The 19,161-nt window shown below is 47.2% G+C and overlaps 1 protein-coding gene across 3 annotated transcripts; it reads left to right on the top strand.

Moving 5' to 3' along the window:
• The first annotated feature begins 27 nt into the window (after positions 1–27).
• Positions 28–18,991, top strand: cbfb (core-binding factor subunit beta). 3 transcript variants are annotated; one of them, XM_067235429.1, is made up of 7 exons: positions 69–479; positions 1,025–1,111; positions 2,974–3,090; positions 12,399–12,515; positions 12,886–12,981; positions 13,362–13,411; positions 16,585–18,991. In XM_067235429.1, exons 1-6 carry the CDS (start codon positions 402–404, stop codon positions 13,389–13,391), a joined length of 525 nt encoding a protein of 174 aa, XP_067091530.1. In that variant the 5' UTR covers positions 69–401; the 3' UTR covers positions 13,392–13,411; positions 16,585–18,991. The 3 variants fall into 3 exon arrangements, with proteins under 3 accessions (XP_067091529.1, XP_067091530.1, XP_067091531.1); XM_067235430.1 differs by having other exon boundaries at positions 16,590–16,648; XM_067235428.1 differs by lacking the exon at positions 13,362–13,411 and having other exon boundaries at positions 28–479.
• Positions 18,992–19,161: the final 170 nt, after the last annotated feature.

A 19,161-nucleotide genomic window follows, 5' to 3' on the forward strand; every position in this document is an offset into this window, starting at 1 on the left:
GTAGAATTGTGAATGGGGGGGAGTATTTGTGGTGTACAGTCAGGAGTCGGACTCGCGGGAGCCAGGAAGTAGTCTCAGACATGCAGCGCAACGGATAAAGTCGAGAGAGCGCCCGTTTGTTGTCAGTGGACGCTGATCACACGCTTCGGGGTGAGAGCGAATAATAGCCAATTGCGAAATTGAGTTTAGCACAGTGTAGTGGCAGAAAGTGACCACCTTGTAGTTGAGAGATCACGACCCGACTTTTTGACAATAAGGTACATATCGCATAAAGACTTTGGGACACACTCTTCTGAAAAGACGCGGAAGGAGTTGAAAACGGGACTACTGTCTAACAGCAAAAGCTTCTCTCGTTTAGAAACATTTAAAGTCAAAGAAAAATAGCTCAGACATCCTTCAAGATGCCTCGGGTCGTCCCGGATCAGCGGAGCAAGTTTGAAAACGAAGAGTTCTTCAGGAAACTCAGTCGCGAGTGCGAGGTAAATTCTTTTAGGTTTCGATGAATAAACTGGTGGCGGAAACAAAGTAACTCATAAAGCAGAAATGAACGTCGAGTCAGGAAAGCGTCTCCGTTCTAAAGATACAGGCCGAAATGGCTATCTAAAATTAGTTTACTAATATTAACTGCATAATCTATGGTAGTCTATGTAATATAATGTGTTCCGAGTTATTCATAAATCTCACGTTTAAATATTACAAATTGTTCTTAATCTTGATGTGGAGGTCTTAGGCTTGTCCATCATATGACTGAGACGATGGCTCTCCTTGTGTAAAACTATGCTGATTTCACAAGATGTTTCATCATTCCATTCTTTATGGAAATAAAATATTGCACCTCATGGTTTCATTGTTGCCCAGTTTTTAACCTCTCAATCAAATCAATAGCGCGAGATTCGGATTAGGGGGTCGAATTTATTTCCCTATATCATCGGACATAAAGCCCAGTAGGCTATTCAGGATTCCTAATTTTGTTTCTTTCGCAAAATGTTTTTCCCTAACGCTTTGAGTCGTCTGTACTTTTCAGATCAAATATACCGGGTTCCGAGACCGACCTCACGAGGAGAGACAGGCCCGGTTCCAGAACGCTTGCAGAGACGGACGCTCAGAGATAGTGAGTTCTATATTTCGCATTATACATTTTATTTTAAATAACAAGACATTATCAGCTATTGTCCATGACCCTGGGATTTCAGACACAAACATCCAACGTGCTTTCTATAATTATAGTCTAGACAGTCAATGTTTTTCTTCCTTTCGAAACCAAAGTTATTGTTCAAATGGTTAGAGAGAAGACTTAATGCATTCTAGGTCACAGTTCATGCTTTAGGCCTACAGGTATGCTTTTCAAGTACCGAGAAAAAAATCTCTGCTGCAGTCCAAAATCTTGTGAAAATGGGCACAGTCCAGGGGCGATTCTAGGATTAGACCTTTAGGGGGCTCAGCCCCCAATTAGAATGTGATTTGTTCTTAATCTGTGCCATGAAATTAACTACCTACTTCTTCTCCTTTGGTTTTACTGGCAGACTACCAACGTTAAAGGTGAATGGTGACAATGGATATTAAACCTGTTTAAAGCCCTTTGATCCTGTAATTGTTTGTCATCTGTCACTAACAGACACGTTTGCGAGCACTAAAACTTATTTAAGATATTTAATCATTTTTAATAATTAATTTGTATTTGTATTTTTTTATTATTATTTTTAGGGGTGCTGAGATTAAATTTAGGGGTACTTGAGCACGCCTAAAAAGAGTCTAAAATCGTCACTGGCACAGTCATAACGGCTTCCCGTGGCTACGGGCATGCTCGTGCTTCCACCTTTTTACTCATTTGAGTTCACCCACATGCCGTCGTACGGATGGATTAATAAGGCCTGGCATAGTATGCATTAAAGCTGTTGGTAGAGACATTGCATCTGACATACGATGTCAGTTGGGAATTTATGTTTTCTTCTCTCTGTTCATATTCAGTGTGTGTGTGTGTGCTGCTTTTATCAATTCATTTAAAAGGAAATATAGTCAACACATATGTTTTTAATAATAAAAAATAATCGAACATTAGTTAAAACATCCAATACAGTATCAGGTCTCTCTGATCTTTATTAAATATATGCTGTGATCAAGTACAGTAGGAGCTTGCTGTCTTTTCTCTCTCTGTCCAGGGTTCCTCAGTTGTATATACATGCAACCAGATTTGCCTGAGTTCCGCTGTTTGTAGCTCAGTTGTTTAAGATGTTAGTCAGGCAGTAAATTCCACAGCATCCCGGCCAGAAGAGTGGATTCAGAAGACCAGGATGGAGAGAGAGACAAAGTCTGATTCAATAAGTAGTTTGATAAATGAAGCCTAATTCATCCTAAATCATCTAGACTGGTTGTCATTAGAGCAGGATCTCCCTCTAACTAGTATTGATTTTTCAGATTTTACCCATTTCTGCAGCCCCCCCCCTCTCTTTTTGTCTCTTTCTCTTCCCCCTTTTCTCTTTCCCTATCTCTCTCTCTCTTTCTCTCTTTTTCCCTCTCTTTATTTCTCTCTGAGTCACTCTGTCTCCCTCCAAAGCAAACTCTCTGTCGCCCTGTAGTCGGCTAGCAGAGAACGTTGGTAAAAGAGAATCAGATGTGTGTAACTCAATACTTCTATATGAGAAAACGATGACAGTGGTGTTTCTCTCCATTTTGGCAGCAGGGCTGTGCTAGACTAGACTAGACTCAACGGAAGGCACTGGGCTAGGCACCTTGAACGTCATGTAGCCTACCAGCAGATTACCTCTGTGTTGTGTACGTAAAACTGTAAGAACTGCCGTATATTTGACGCATAACTGCACACGTTTGTGAGCATCCAACCTAAAAATACGGCCCGGTCTCCACGCTCCTGCCCCTCTGATGGTGGGCAGAGATGATGTGCTGCATAATTGATACCTTCCCCCAGCCCCGGCAGCTCTCTGATGCACTTTGTATTGATTGTCTCTCCTCTAAAAGGCCTTTGTGGCGACGGGCACCAACCTCTCCCTGCAGTTCTTCCCTGCCAGCCTCCACGGAGACCAGCGGCAGGCGCCCACGCGAGAGTACGTCGATTTTGAGAGAGAGACGGGAAAGGTAAGTGGGAGAAACCGCCCAAACCTCGCCATCTCGCCACGTCTCCCACGACTCCCCCTCTCCTCTTCCATCCATCCATCCATCCCCTCCTCACCGTCCCTTCTCTATTTCTCCTTTTTCTCTCTTGGCTCCCAACCATTTTTGGATGGGCAATTCAATCCACACTTACAGACCTCGGCGTACTTCTCTCAGCTCTGCCCCTGACTCCTGACAGTACAGATAGGTACTGCTCCATGGGGCTGCATGTCCCAAACACAGCGACGCACGCCTCTAACTCCCTAGCCTGATCCCCATCACCCTCCCTCCACAGCTCTCCAAGTCTCAGTAGCGTGTCAAGCCAAAATGCTTGCATTTTTTTAAATAAAAAATGACGAAAAGACGAAACCAAAATGTTCTCAACATTGCACTTTCATACCGCGAAACAAATACAGAATGATTTTAAGTAAGACAACGTTTGTGTAAAATCTCATGGGTGCCTAAGAAGTTTGCACAGCGCTGTAGATGGTTGGGAGAGGGAGACACAGGGGCCAAGAGAGAGGGGGGCCGTCTCAGAAGTGAAGTGGAGGGGTTGGGAGCGCGAAAGGAGAGAAAGAGAGAAGCCATAATTATATGTCATTGCTTCACATGCGAGGAGAACCAGGCAGAAGCTCCAGCTGCAGCGCGCCCAGCACCACACCCTCCCCCTGAAGCAGCTCACCAATGTTCCCTCGTGTTTCGTTTGTGAAAACACACACACACACAAACTATGACATGGAGGGTGAGCAGATGGATAACAGGTCCTGTGATCATGTCTGCCTGTAGGCATGTTGTTAGCATGTTTTAGCCATGTTGTGTATTAGTGTGTTTTAGCCATGATGTTTGTATGAACCCGGACCCAGAATCCATGTTAGAACCAGTGCTGACGTGTCCAGACTGTTTTGTTGACCGTTCTGGCATGTTGCTTACTGGACAGAATCGGATGTGACTGTACACATTGATTAACCAACCTAGAAGCCTTCAATAACCTTTACCTATTTTAAAACATGATTAAGGAAAGACCAAATTCGTTCTTATTAACATTTGTTGAATTTAATGAACCTGAATTAATTGGCTATGCAGATCTAGAAGGTGAAAAACAAACATTCTTCCAGGATGCCTTTGTTTTCTTGCAGTAATTAAGGTGCAGTTATTGTGGTTAGGCTGGTGTGTGTGTCCTGGGAGGCTGGTGTGAGCAGTGTGTGTGTGTGTGTCCTGGGAGGCTGGTGTGAGCAGTGTGTGTGTGTGTGTCCTGGGAGGCTGGTGTGAGCAGGGTGATGTGCCAGACCCACAGTCACGGACGCTGGCTTGCTGAAAGGAGCTCATTAAAAATGCATCCTGGGAAATCGATGGACCTCACAGCCCTTGGGCTGACGGACTAATCTCTGCCCGTTAATTATTCAGACGAGGAGGTGTAGGGGGGAGTGGGGTGGACTCTTCACGGAGCAAGTTTGGGCTGTGTTTGCATGAGAGTAGGAGTCCACACTCGGCATGTGTTGTGTGTGTGTGTGTGAGTGTAACTCTATCCATGGCCACATCAAGAGGAGCGGGCCCTGGTCAATGCAGTTTTAATGAGCTCTGCACTGCTGTCACTTCCGTGTCTTACACACACACACACACACGCACACACTTGCACAGACACACACATAAAGACACACACTCACAAAGACACAGATACACATAAAGACACACCCTCACACACCCACGCACACAAAGACACACATACACATGAACACACACTCATTATTCCATTGTCAAAGCATCTTAAAGAGATGAGAGATGGAATAGCAGAGTCTTCCCTGACCTTGACACTCCTTTTCATGCTCTGTCTCTCCCCCCTCCCCTCCCTCCTCCCTCCCTCCCTCCCTCCCTCCCTCCCTCCCTCCCTCCCTCCCTCCCTCCCTCCCTCCCTCCCTCCCTCCCTCCCTCCCTCCCTCCCTCCCTCCCTCCCTCCCTCCCTCCCTCCCTCCCTCCCTCCCTCCCTCCCTCCCTCCCTCCCTCCCTCCCTCCCTCCCTCTCTCCCTCCCTCCCCCCTCCTTCCTTCCCTCCCTCCCTCCTTCCCTCCCTCCCTCCCTCCCTCTCCCCCTCCCTCCCTCCCTCCTCTTTCATGTAAAGAAACAAACACTTTAGATCCAGGTGCTTGTAACAAGCGTTAGTTAATAGGTAATGAGGCCTAAGTATGTTAGTAAGTCTTATTAACATATATTCATGTTAATGTGCATCTTAGAAGGACCGTATTACCTATTAACTAATGCAACTAATGCAAGCACATAGATCAAAAGTGTTATCAAGGAAAACAGTGCCAGACCAGAGCAGGACCAGTTTTAAACTTGGCGCCTGAAGGAAGGGCGGGGGGTTGGAGTACGCCCTCCCTCCTCCCCCTCCTCCTCCTCCCCCTCCCCTCCCCTCCTCCCCTCCCCTCCCTCCTCCTCCCCCTCCTCTCCCTCCTCCTCCCCATCCCCCTCCTCCTGCTCCTCTCCCCCCTCCTCCTCCTCCTCTCCCTCTTCCTCCTCCTAAGTACAGGCTTCCAGTGTCACTACTGGCTAATGGGACCCAGCTGTGGGCAAGGTTAAATTTAGCGGTATATACAAACTAGCACAGTTAACCCTATACAAGCCTAGTCAGTGAGTTCAGCTATTTGAGAAGAGATTGCTCTTTTATCTATTCTTTCTCACCTTGGTTTTCTTCGTCTTGTTAATCTGGAGCTTTGTGTGTGAGTTGTTTTGTGTCAGTTGTGTGTGTTGTTCAGTAGAATGTTGGCAACAAGAGGCCTTGAGTAAGTCTTTGAAAGTGGCACAGAGACAATTTGGAGTCAGAAGACTATATAAATCTTCAGTTTGTCAGTGTGTTCGTGTGTGTTTGCATATAGGAATGTTTGCTTGAGGGCAGAAAGCGCAGCAAATGATTCCATTATAAAGAGACAGCAAACTTAGGCGTCACCACAGGAATTACTCTTTCAGTTTCTGTTCAAGTTTGTCCTCTTGTTGTGTGTGTTTGCCACACTTGCCATACTGTGTGTGTATGTGTGTGTATCTTTCCAGAGCTCATCTCCATATTCATGAGATCGATGTACAGGGTGGTGCATTTGTGAGCAGCAGTATGGCGCCAGACTGACGTTTAGACCTCAGACACAGAGAGAGAGAGAGACACCAGAAAGTAATCAGGCCAGAGAAAACAGAGAGAGAGAGAGAGAGAGAGAGAGAGAGAGAGAGAGAGAGAGAGAGAGAGAGAGAGAGAGAGAGAGAGAGAGAGAGAGATAGAGAGAGAGAGAGGCACAGAAACATTTGCTGGCTGCCTGTCTAGGTGACTGGCTTTAGTACACAGTTATTCTTTATTTAGACAGGGGAGACAGATTAAATACACCATGTGAATTGATGGAGTAGTATAGACATGCAACAATAAACAGTCGTATTGACCCCAACTGTTTTTTGGTTTGTTATCTACACCACTTAACAGGCACAGATAAAGTTACTTTTCCAATGCTGGAGTTACCTGTCTACACCAAATACCAAGCAAGTTAAGTAGTAGAAGCCTATTACACACCAAGTGCCACAAATTCAGGATTTTGAGGAAAGTGGCTTCAAAGTTTTCTAACAAGCTTGGAATCGTTGATAGCTGGAAACAGATCCCTGGAGACAGTTTTTAGAGAATTCTGTTAAATAAGCCTATCGCAAATCAGAAACAAACACGTTGACATTTCAAATGAACACACAAAAAACATCCGAAAAACTGCAGGAATACAACGTGAGGGCACAATAGTTATACAGTAGCTTGTCCTGAAGGTATCCAGGAGGATGATGCCTTCACACCAAAAGATGCTCCTCTAGAACAGTAGCCCTCAAAGTTAACCAGCTAAGAGACCAAGGTCTACACACACACACACAGGTCTGGTTTTGATCATCTGTGTGATGGATGAGGAACAGAGTTTCTAGGACTGGAGCTCTGATGGTATGAAGGATTGGGTGTTTGGTGACGGATAGGGGTGTGTTGGTGGTTTGTTGGTGTTTGAGTGTGTGTGTATGTGTCTTCCTGTGTTCCTGTGTTTGATGACGAGCAAGGCCAGTTAAGTAGCAAGAAGCAGAGTTCCTATACTCCCGCTTCACCCTCAACGGAAGCCCCTTCAAGAGCACATGACTTGTCAGTGACATTGTGAAAGCCATATACTAATAGGTTCCTTCTGTGTGTGTGTGGGTGTGACAGTCCTGGTTTGAAGTGTGTGTGAGCGTTGTTTGTGTCCTTGGTTGGACCATGGTGTACAGTCTGGAAGCATGCTGCTTGGTGGTACGGAGGGATGTTATCAGTGGAATGTTGCTGTGCCTTTGGTCACAGCAATCACTCCTACACGTCTCTCTCTCTCTCTCTCTTTCTATCTCTCTCTCCCTTTCTCTGTCTGTCCAATAGGGCATCATGTAGTGCTTCCAGCTTTCTGGCCCTCTGAGTGGCCTCTCCCCTGGGTAAGATGGAAAAGACATAGGAGGGCCTCCTCTCCTTAACCTGAATCAACAGATGGTTTGTCACACATAACCATCTGGGAAGTCGTCCCTGGAAACAGTTTGAAAAAGGACAGGCACTTTCAAAAAATACTTGGCAGGTGATTGGATGAACCATCTGTCTACCACGGGCTAACTTCAATCATCTGTAGCTGTCAGTAGTTCCTCATAGAATGCTGATTGGTCGGAACCGCTGTGGTTCCGCCAGGGACTGGAGAGGAAAGATAGGGAGTGTGAAATACAGCATGTGGTTGTCACCTGCATTCCTGGTCTCCAGTTCCAGGAAACCTCTTGTCTTCCTGTCAGAACCTCCCCTCTTCCTGTCCACAGACCTGAGCGAGGGCGACCCCTTGGACTGGATGTCAGGCAGGGCTGGGTGCCGAGCTGCTCACCAAACCCCCTCTCCTAACGACTGCATGGTGGTGTGGGGGGGATATCTGTCCCAAGACTGACAATGTGGTGCAGAGATAGAGAATAACATTTCAAGGATTTGCTTTTTCAACGACTACTATGTATGTGCCTGAGAACCTAGTCCCTGAAGATTCCGTTCAGCTCTCTAGAGGCTCTGTATTTAGGCTTTTCTTCCTGGGAAATCCTCCTTCTCGGTGATTTAAAAACAACGACTGTGACGTCAGTGACGCAGTTTGGGGTGACTGCTAACCTGGAGCACACATCCATGTACGTGGAGCGAATCCTCAGCTGAACCCAAGGCCCTGTGGTTAGAGAGGTCAGCGGGGCAGGGAAGCACCATACAAAGACACAGGTGGTAGCTTGATGGAGGCTCCAACCACAGCGGAACGGTTTGGGAGGATAGAGGGTGGGGGGAGGGCAGGGCAGGGAAATTCTGAGCACAGGGGGGGGCTCCAGGTGACAGGAGTCAGCAGTGTCTTTTCGGGAGGGGGGGTCTCAGGGGGGACACCCTGAAGGGGTATCCTGGGGTATCTGCAGAGCTGGGGGTGTAGGAGGGAGGGATGAGCGTTAATACCCACCCTCTCCCTTTGTCTCTGACCGGCGGCAGGTGGTATGGGAGGTGTGTGTGTGTGTGTGTGAGGGTGTGTTTGACAATAGACTAGACATTACCTGGCATCCACCCTCTGAAGCGTGTCCTTCCTCAACCCGCTGCTTTGCCTCTGAAAGAACCTCTGCACCTGTCCACACCTGCTCCGCCCTGTAACATCACACCCACGACAAGAGAGCACTCTGCTGCCTCCATCCAGCCTCCACCCTGCCTCCACCCAGCCTCCACCCTGCCTCCATCCAGCCTCCACCCTGCCTCCATCCTGCCGCCCCGTCAGGGAAAGATGGAGGGATGGGGGGGGGGGGAGAGGGGGACTGTCAGGGAAGAAACAAGATACACAGACAAAACGGGAGATACAGGAAGTGAGAGAGATAAAGATAGAGGAGACGAAGTAGGCATGTCGCGATACAGGAAGAGAGCATGAGAAGTAAGATGAAGGGGAGGAGAGGTCTCCGGGGGAGGAAGTCCCCCACACAGACACATGCATCTGTACCAGTCATGGAGAGGGAGTCCTTCACACTGGAAACCCTGTAGTCGAGCTTCTTTAGGGCACAAACACACACACAGAGGCTGTGAATGTGCACCCTGTGTGTGCCAGGGTGAGGGGCACTGGAGTGGGTGTGCAGGGGAGGGGGGTGGCACCGGGCCAGTTATGGGGGTGGACATGAGTGTGTTGGGCCACTTCCTGTTGGTGGCTGGACTGCCTGAGGGGCTGGGGGAGGCTGAGTCATTGGGGGGGGGAGGGGGGGGGGGGCTGCACAGAAGGGACAGCTGTTAGGTCTGTCTGTCTGTTTGAAGTGTAAACTTCATGCCCAAGGCAAATGACTGGGAGGGAGGGAGGGTAAGAGAGAAAGAGGGAGAGTAAGAGAGAGAGGGAGAGAGAGAAAGGAGGCGAGAGGGAGAGAGACAGGGAGAGAGACTATGACAGTCATGCTAATAAAGCTAAATTGAATTGAAATTGAATTGAGAGAGAGAGAGAGAGAGAGAGAGAGAGAGAGAGGGACAGTAAGAAAGAGAAGGAGAGAGAGAGACAGGGAGAGAGATGGAGAGTAAGAGAGAGAGATGGAGAGTAAGAGAGAGAGAGGGGGAGTAAGAGAGAGAGAGAGAGAGAGAGAGTAAGAGAGAGAGCTCATTCCTAAGAGGTTTCTGACTAACAAACATACTCTGACACACACGCTTACACATCCACATGCAATCTGAAACACAGGCATACACATCCGTACACACTAACTCATACACACACGTACACACTAACTTATACACACACGTACACACTAACTTATACACACACGTACACACTAACTCATACACACACATACACACTAACTCATACACACACATACACACTAATTGGTAATTGCATAATTACTATGCAAAATCAGTGGATGCCTGTCTCCCTTTCTCTAATACACACATTCACACATACACTCACTCACTCACTCACTCACACATACACTCACACACACTCACTCACACACACACACATCCACACGCACACACACACACACACACACACACATCCACACGCACACACACACACACACACACACTCACACACACACTCACACACACACACACTCACTCACACACACACACACACACACTCACTCACTCACATCCACACTAGCTGACATCAACAAGGTCTGTGAATACAATGGTCTTCTTTGTGAGCATTCTAGCACTTTCTGCCCCCTGAGTTTGGACCAACAGCTCGTCTCTCCGCCTCACAAACACGCTCTCACAGACACAAACATATACACACACACTCCTCCTCTTTGAATCTCCTCAAGTGTTTGTGTTTGACTCTGACAGCTCCCAGATCTGCTGTAAAGAGCCTGGCATGCGTCGAAATGAAGAGTCATGTGCCAAAGTGCCCTTACGTGTGTGTGTGTGTGTGTGTGTGTATGTATGTGTATGTGGGTACCTGCCAAGCAAAGTGAGGCTCCAATACCAGTCTCTACTCAACTACTCTGGTCTCTTTCATTATCTTTCCTCTCAGACAGATTGTGTAGCCCTCAAATGCATGGTGGCCATCTTTACTAAAGTTCACAACAGAAATCCTGCCTGTGGTGCTGGCATGTCATTTCCTGTTTGGGTGAGGTGACAGTTGAATGCGAGGCCTATAGACCACTTCAGTCCAGGTCCTTGTACCTGGGACTAAATAGCCACCCTAGCACAAGACTTTGTCGTAAATTGAGTGGAATACTTTGGCTAAAACCCTCCTGTCATGTACTGGTGTGTGTGACTGTGTGTCTGCAGCGTCAGTGAGATGACTTCCACATATGTGAGCCCCCACAGTGTTTCAGAACTCTGCTAGAAGAAGGAAAATATGGAGGGAGCTCAGCAACAGCCTAACCACAGACTTCCTCCGCTGCCTCCACACACACACACACACACTCACACACCCCAGTCACTGACACACACACATACATGTACACACTCGCACACACACTCAACCTAGTGACTGACACACACTCACACACACTCTCACACACCCCAGTGACTGACACACATACACTCACAGACTAGGCGCCCTAGCCTCATTGCATTCTGGGTAATCTTGGGCTTGGCCAACTCATAAATGAAGCCCCTGTGTGAGGCTGTCTAGAAATAGCCTGCTCAGAAACACTGTTGCACGGCCCTGGTCTGGGCCCAGACAGGTACACCAGCTCACCACAATCCACATATTACACAGCAGTGTGTGTGTTCATGTTTTACATACTAATTGAATACTGATCATTTGTTTACTCTGGTATAAATGCTGTGTTACCCGGGCGCCCTGGTATCTCACCGGGCAGAGGGCGTAGTACCATGTGGTCTAAGGTCTTACCGCCGGGGCCTGGTGTGCTGAACTAGCAAGAGGCTGCAGTAAAGTTGAGTTTCTCATCTATATGCTTGTTTGGCTCTGGAACAACCAAAACTGTGAGTTTAGCCCCCTGAGCTAATGAATATTCCTTATGAGAAAGCATTGGAGTCTGGGTAACTGTTATTGATGGCGGGGAGGTCTGTTTCAGCCTGCAGTGTTTAGGTTGGAAATGGCTGGACATGGGAAAACGACATACTTAAAGTAAATGTATTAAAAACACTCCCATTCTGTTGGTTTGAACCTGGCTAGCCAAGCTCTATCAATGATCAGAAGCACTGATGTACTGGTAAGGTTAGTTGCTTGGTAAGGCTAGTAGCTAGTAAGGCTAGTAGCTAGTAAGGCTAATGGTTTGGTTGGAGGAAGGAAGAGAGTCACAGAGGAATTTTCTCTGTGAGTGAACAGAAGCATGTCCTTGTTTAGGTTGGAGAGGATATCGCACAGGCCTCTCTCTCCCTCTCTCGCTCTCTCTCTCTGCCAGCCCCGAACTGTAACAGATGTTTAACCACCACTTCTTTCATATCGAAGTCAGTGTGTGTGTTTAGGCATGCGTAGGACAGACGCTATAAGGCACACCATGGTTTAGCTTTTCACACTAATCAGACGTGGAACCATGGACTCTCTTATTAAATCTCCTCTCCTTTTCTCCTCCTCCTCTTTCTCCTCCTCCTCCTGTACATCACACTTTTTGAAAATGGAAAATCAACCCCCTCACCCACTTTTATTAAGAAATCCTATTTCACAGTTATTAAAAATAGGTGTCCCACCCACATTTGAAAACCAAACTCCGCCTCTGACACACACACACACACACACACCACACACACACACTCTCTCAACTCTGGGCCAAACGCCTTTGTGACTTGTGCCTTTGGTTGTGGACCCTGTGAAGCATTCTGAGCTGTGTGGTGTCCTGCTGCAGGTTTACCTGAAGGCTCCGATGATCCTGAACGGAGTGTGTGTCATCTGGCGGGGCTGGATTGACCTGCAGCGCCTGGACGGGATGGGCTGTCTGGAGTACGACGACGAGAGAGCACAGGTAACGGCCGCACGCGTTCACAAGCACACCTTCAGAGACCTCTGCACAAGGTCCTCTCGTCACTGTACACGAGGTTCTCCATTGACTCGTTTGGGTAAATACTGGTTAAAATATTCTATGTTATATACAGTACGCTGTCAAAGTCTTTTTTTAAGAAAAGCTCAAATGCTTTCAGAAAGAAGGAAATGAAAAGACTAAACTAAATTTTTCTCAACATTGCACTTTTATACTGCCGCACTAATACAGAAGAAATAATATTGATATTTAAGTGAAAGTTCATGTGCAAAACACTTTTGCACAGTACTATACAGCATATATGGTTAAAGAAAAGAAAAACAGACTGACCTGACGTTCTCTCTTGTGTGTTCAGCATGAGGATGCCCTGGCCCAAGCCGCGTTTGAGGAGGCCCGGAGGAGAACCAGAGACTTTGAGGACCGGGACCGCTCTCACCGGGAGGACCTGGAGGTGAGACTCCCTGGCTGGGCTGGAGAGTTGGGTCAGGAAAGGCTAGTGTATCCGGGGCTGAAGCTGTTTTCTGTTTCACGTAAGCTTGGGGTTGGGGCAGGATACAGGGCGGCTGGGGCCCAGGTCCCAGAGCACGAGCTGGGACTGTGTTCTGGGTCTGTGGTAACTTTGGGCTGGGCCTTGGGGGCTAGATAGGTCTATAAGACAAGATAATATAACTGCTGGGGACTGGGGGTCTTGCGTGGTTGTGTGTGAGGTCCTCTGTGCTTTTGTTATCTGGGTTTAGTGCATGAAGAGTCTGTCCATGATTTTGAAAGAATAACCAATATTACTGATTCTCTGATTGACTCTAAGATGAAAACCAAATTGTGTTTTTTTAGGACCCTGTGGCATCAAAAATCTGGGACTGATGACACCCTCTCCAACCAGGGTCTGTCTTCTTCTCTATATCACCCTCTCATGCACTAAACCATGTGTGTGTGAACGGGCATGTGTGTGTGTGTGTGTACGTCTGCATTTGTGTGAATATGTGTTAGTGTTGGTGAATGAAAGTCTACCTGAAGGCATGTGCATGTTTGCTAGTGTATGCATGGTAACAGAAAGAGGAATCAGTATAAGAGAGTTACTGTAACTGTATATGTGGGATGTATTCCATAATAGAGATGTGAGAAAGCCCCCTGGTCTACATGACATACCCCTCTCCTCTTGTCTTCTCTCCTCTACTCCCTTGTCCCCTCCTTCCTGCTCCTCTCCTCCTCTCCTCCCCTCCCCCCTCTCCTCACATCCTCCTCTCCCTTCTCTTCTCTTCTACCCTGGAGCAGCACAGCAAAGACTGCTGGGACAGATCTGCCCATTTTGGTAGCATATGATCCAGAGAGAGGGGGAGAGAGAGAGAGGGAGAGAGGGAGGGAAAGACAATATAGATATTCCCTGCAGCTCTCTAGGGAAGAAAGACCTTCTTTTCGATGTATATCAGTAAGGCAATGCTGTCAAGATGCTTTAGGCACTGCTTTGAATCTTTTCACACTCAGATATATTTGACAAGAGCCAGTGGGATATTTTCCTCAAACAGTGTGTGTGTGTGTGTGTGTGTTTGTGTGTCTGTGTCCATCCGTTTGAACTCACACACACAGGGACTGTGGTGGTAACTTGAAACCCTGTAATTATTCTCATAAGTTGGGACTGCTTTTCCATGGCAGCTAGTCCCATACAGCAGAGAGGGACGATTGCTCAGGAGGAACATCTACAGGCATTTGCTATTTTACAATGCTAGCGCTTTGAGTACAAGAAAGGAGCATTACAAAAAAATGTATTATTATTATTAATACTCCAGACAGTGGACTATAGCTACTCTCACACAAGGTATTTCTGTAGTCACACACACTTATTACTGACACTCAGTATTTCAGTCTAGTTGTAGTGGGGACCATCAGTATAGTCTGTCTGTAGAAGGCAGGATTCCCAAAGGGTCTGCACCCCTGCTATTAAAGTTCAGAATTCACAGCCTCATCCAACCAAGTGGTCATCGCCAGTTCAGTGTGTGGGTGTGTGTGTGTGTGTGTCCTGTTATGTATGCTAGACTGCTCAGAGCAGATGGTGATGGATGATGGATGGAGTAGAGATGGATGGAGAAGAAAATGTTGGTTGTTTTTGTCATTACGCTGCATACAGGACCTATGTCCTGGTAGTGAAATTAGTAATATCTCATTAGTATTGATCTGTACCCCTCCTCCGCCTCCCCCCAAGTCTGACCTGCCTGATGTCTGCTGTATTGACCTGCGGTTTACTGTAGCTAGCAGTCAGAGTAGGCCAAGAAGCAGGCTCTGACAGCAGGATCAATACTAAGGCCTTCCTGTCAGAACCATGACCCATGATCCAACACAGGCCTGGGTGTGGTCCTTGATAGAACACCTCTCTGTCCTGAATCTGGACCAGACCTTGCTTTAACAGTAGTGCTTGGTCATAGCATGTTCCACTCTTTTGTCGTGTGTGTGTGGGTCTTCAGGGTTGTCCCTGCAGCCTTCACTTGTTTCTTACATGCGACAGGGTTACCTCACTCCAACTCAAGGGTACTGAACCACTGTCCCCGGGTGTTTATGGGTGTATGTGTGTGCATGCATGTATGGGTTTGGGATGTCTTAGGTTTGTGCTTGTGTGTGTGTGTTCGTGCTTGTGTGTGTGTGCGTGTATGTTTGTGTGTGTGCTCACATGTGCCTAAGCATGACCTCATGTCTGTTTGAGACTCTTATGGAATGGCTCGTACTAGTGTGTCTTGTGTGAGTTGGCTAGACTACAACAGCATCACAGACCTCGAAGCTGCTATTATGATGAATCACATGGATGACGACTACAGGCCATTTAAGCTGAGCAACTTGTTCTCAGATCCATCTGTCTGTGTCCGTCTGCCTGGCAGTCTGTCTCTCTGTGTGTGTGTGAGAGAGATTTAGATGCAGACACATAAACAGAGGTATCTGTGACAGACAGGCCAGTCATCCAGTATTTATAAAGTGTGTTATGTTGAAGACTTCCCTCCTGTCTAATGGCTGTCTGCCTCTCAACCCAGAATAACTACAGCTGTTTATATCCTGCTGCCCAGGACAGCTCTCTGTCGCTCTCTAGTGGGCAACATCGTTCTTCTGTCCCTGTTGCCTACCAGTGGAAAAAAACATGATAATAATATATAGACTCCACAGAATATAAGCATTTTCAAACATGAATTATATTCATCCTGTTTTCTCTCTTTGCTTCCCCCTTCTGTTCTCCCTCCACCCACCCTCTTCTTTCTCTTTCTCTCTTCTCCCTCATTCAAACCTTCCTCTTCTCTCTCTCCCTTCTCCCCTCCCTCCTCTCTCTCTTCTTCCTCCTCTCTCCCTCCTCCTCTCTCCCTCCCCATCCTCTCCCCCTCCTCTCTCTCTTCTTCCTCCTCTCTCCCTCCTCCTCTCTCCCTCCCCCTCCTCTCCCCCTCCTCTCTCTCTTCTTCCTCCTCTCTCCCTCCTCCTCTCTCCCTCCCCCTCCTCTCCCCCTCCTCTCTCTCTTCTTCCTCCTCTCTCCCTCCTCCTCTCTCCCTCCCCCTCCTCTCCCCCTCCTCTCTGTCTTCTTCCTCCTCTCTCTCTCCCCCTCCTCCATCCCCCTCCTCTCTCCCTCCTCTCTCTTCTTCCTCCTCTCTCCCTCCTCCTCTCTCCCTCCCCCTCCTCTCCCCCTCCTCTCTCTCTTCGTCCTCCTCTCTCCCTCCTCCTCTCTCCCTCCCCATCCTCTCCCCCTCCTCTCTCTCTTCTTCCTCCTCTCTCCCTCCTCCTCTCTCCCTCCCCCTCCTCTCTCTCTTCTTCCTCCTCTCTCCCTCCTCCTCTCTCTCTCCCTCCCCCTCCTCTCCCCCTCCTCTCTCTCTTCTTCCTCCTCTCTCCCTCCTCCTCTCTCCCTCCCCCTCCTCTCCCCCTCCTCTCTTCTTCCTCCTCTCTCCCTCCTCCTCTCTCCCTCCTCCTCTCTCCCTCCCCCTCCTCTCCCCCTCCTCTCTGTCTTCTTCCTCCTCTCTCTCTCTCTCCCCCTCCTCCCTCCCCCTCCTCTCTCCCTCCTCTCTCTTCTTCCTCCTCTCTCCCTCGTCCCCAGCCCAGGAGGCAGCAGGACAGCTCTGGCTCCAACATGGCCAACGCTGATGACCACAAGATGCGCTAAGATCGAGGGGAGGAAGGGGGAGAAGGAGGGGTCAGGGGTCAGGGATATTGGGATGTGTTCAGAAGAGTAAACTGATTAAAGGTTTGTAGATGGTGACTCTCCTGAACACACATGGTAATAGTCCCTGGCCTAACAACCCCGCCCCCACCCCATACTGCTTCCTGGCTGTCACCTGGAGAGACCAAAGTCTACATTACGGGGGTGGGTAGGGGTGGGGGGTAGTTTTGTTGTGTATTTGTTTTGTTTTTTAACCCTTGTGTTATCTTCGGGTCATTCTGACCCATCAGTCAATGTGAACCAACGTCGTATTGCGACAACTTTACCGCATACAAAAACAAAGTGAAGCATTTTCTTTTAACCGTCGGGCTGTCTCAGACCCCCCACATTGCGAAGGTTAAAAGAAAAAGCTTTTTATTTGTTTTTGTATTGGGTAAAATTGGGTAAACAAAACAATGGTTCGTTGTGAACCTTTGGGTCATGTGAACCGAAGGCTGCACAGGGGTTAAGGTGATCAATCCAAATTTGTCTTCCAGGGGGGTTTGCACTATGTGATCAATTCAGTTTAGTGCCCACGTTGTCTGTTTGCATGAACTGAAGCGCCAAGCTAGCTTAACTGTTGCTCCCCTATGCAAGCTGCACCCACAGCTCTCTTCTTCTACAGTGCTTTGAGGTCAGGGATAACTGGGCCATACCATGTCCATGAGCAGAGAGGTGGTCATGAAGAAGGGATCTCGTAATGTAGTGCATTTTTGTATTATCCATAAGTTTAGTCCTTGTAGACATCCGTGTAGTCTTTTTAAATTTTGTACTCTGTGTTTCTAACCTCTCAAACAAGTATCTATTTTTTTCTATTTTTATTTTACTTCAATCCAACCTTATATCAACACTCAACACACCAGAGATGTACGTGTACAATTACTAGCCTTCGAGTTTCGGAAATTGCAACATCAAATGAATCACCCCGTTCATTCTTACCAATGACGCACTGTAAAATGTATTGGCACTATTGTAATTGTATGGATTGTTTGTGTAAAAGTCATTATGTTTACTTTTTTATGACCTGTCTCTACTGGGTGCAGATACAAGTGTACACGGTTATGCTCTTCCTGGAGACAGGAGTCACTTGAGGCAGACAGACACTTTCTTTGTTGGTTTGTCTGCATCCACATATGGTCACTGAGCACCCCACACAACTACAGAAGTAACGGTTTGCTTGTAAAGATTAGTCCTCAGTTGTGTGTCAGCAGAAGAAATCCTAGCTTTAGTCTTGTTAACTCAACCCGTGTTGTAGCTGAATGATCATCAAGTTAATCGGTATTTGATTACTTTGGTCTGGGATCAGTTTAGAAAAGGGGGGCGAGTATCTGTTAGGAATACTAACAGGGGTTGGATGTAGTTACTGCAGGAGTTGGGCATAGTTACTGCAGTCCATTTACAACATCAGCCCCGTTCGGACTGTAGTTGGAGGTGGAGATAGTGGAGAAGGTGGAGGAGGTAACTATAATAGTTATGGAGTGGTAGCAGAAGCCAGCAGGTGGTTGGGTGTTGAGTAGGTCAGAGATGGAGATGTAGAGGAGGGGGTTTGAAGCAGCAGGTGATTTCAGAGAGGAACAGGGTGGAGATGGGGAAGGGAGGGATGAGGCAGGGCAAGTAGATTCTGGAAAGGTGGTGAATCATTGTGAGGGAGACCGAGAGGTTAAGTTATTGATCTCAAACAGCATGTGGTATCAGACATTTGCGAGTGAGTTGCATACAAGTTAGACACATATCATCGGTAAGGTCACCCTGACCAGAACCAAATTAGCAACAGTCCTTTTGTGTGTTCTCATTCCTTGTGCCCTGTAGTTTCAAGAGCTGAGCTGTGTGCTCTCTGGTACTCTAGCTTTGTTCATATTTATTGGCCTCCATATTTAAGTGGTACCATTAACTTCCTTCTGTATACTACTTTATCCATGTAGCCAATCTAGGGGCCTATACTATCCCTGTACTTCCTGTTTCCTTACTGTAGCTAGTGCCCATTGCCTTCCCTTCTCTTAATGCTGGCATTAAGGCGAGTTACACACCCAATACATGTTTGCTACACATTTCATTTTTTTAATTAAATGGTTTATTTTCTTATTTGTTTTAAGTTATTGATACAGGTTGACACTTTCTGTAGTTTTCATGTGACTATGAAGAATTATGTGTTTCTGTTTGACCGCCTGCCTCAGAGATTTTCCAGGATATCTTGAGTTTTTCTTTTTCTCTGTTTTACGTTTTTGCTTGTATTTCAAAATGGGGGATTACAATCTGAAATGTTATATTTTACATTTTGCAGCATAAACTTGTAAAAATCCTTGTACTTGGCTGTGTCATCATTGTGTGTCATGTTCAACGTAAACATAGTTGATATTAGGTCTCACCACCCTAGATCGTTTAGAACACATTTCATACTAAACGCTTTGCACTCGAGCAGATAGTCTAAAACCAATACAAAATTGACCACAATTCAACATCGGAAAGCGATTTTTT

The sequence above is a fragment of the Osmerus mordax genome, chromosome 4 (assembly GCF_038355195.1).
Source record: "Osmerus mordax isolate fOsmMor3 chromosome 4, fOsmMor3.pri, whole genome shotgun sequence".
NCBI lineage: Eukaryota > Metazoa > Chordata > Actinopteri > Osmeriformes > Osmeridae > Osmerus > Osmerus mordax.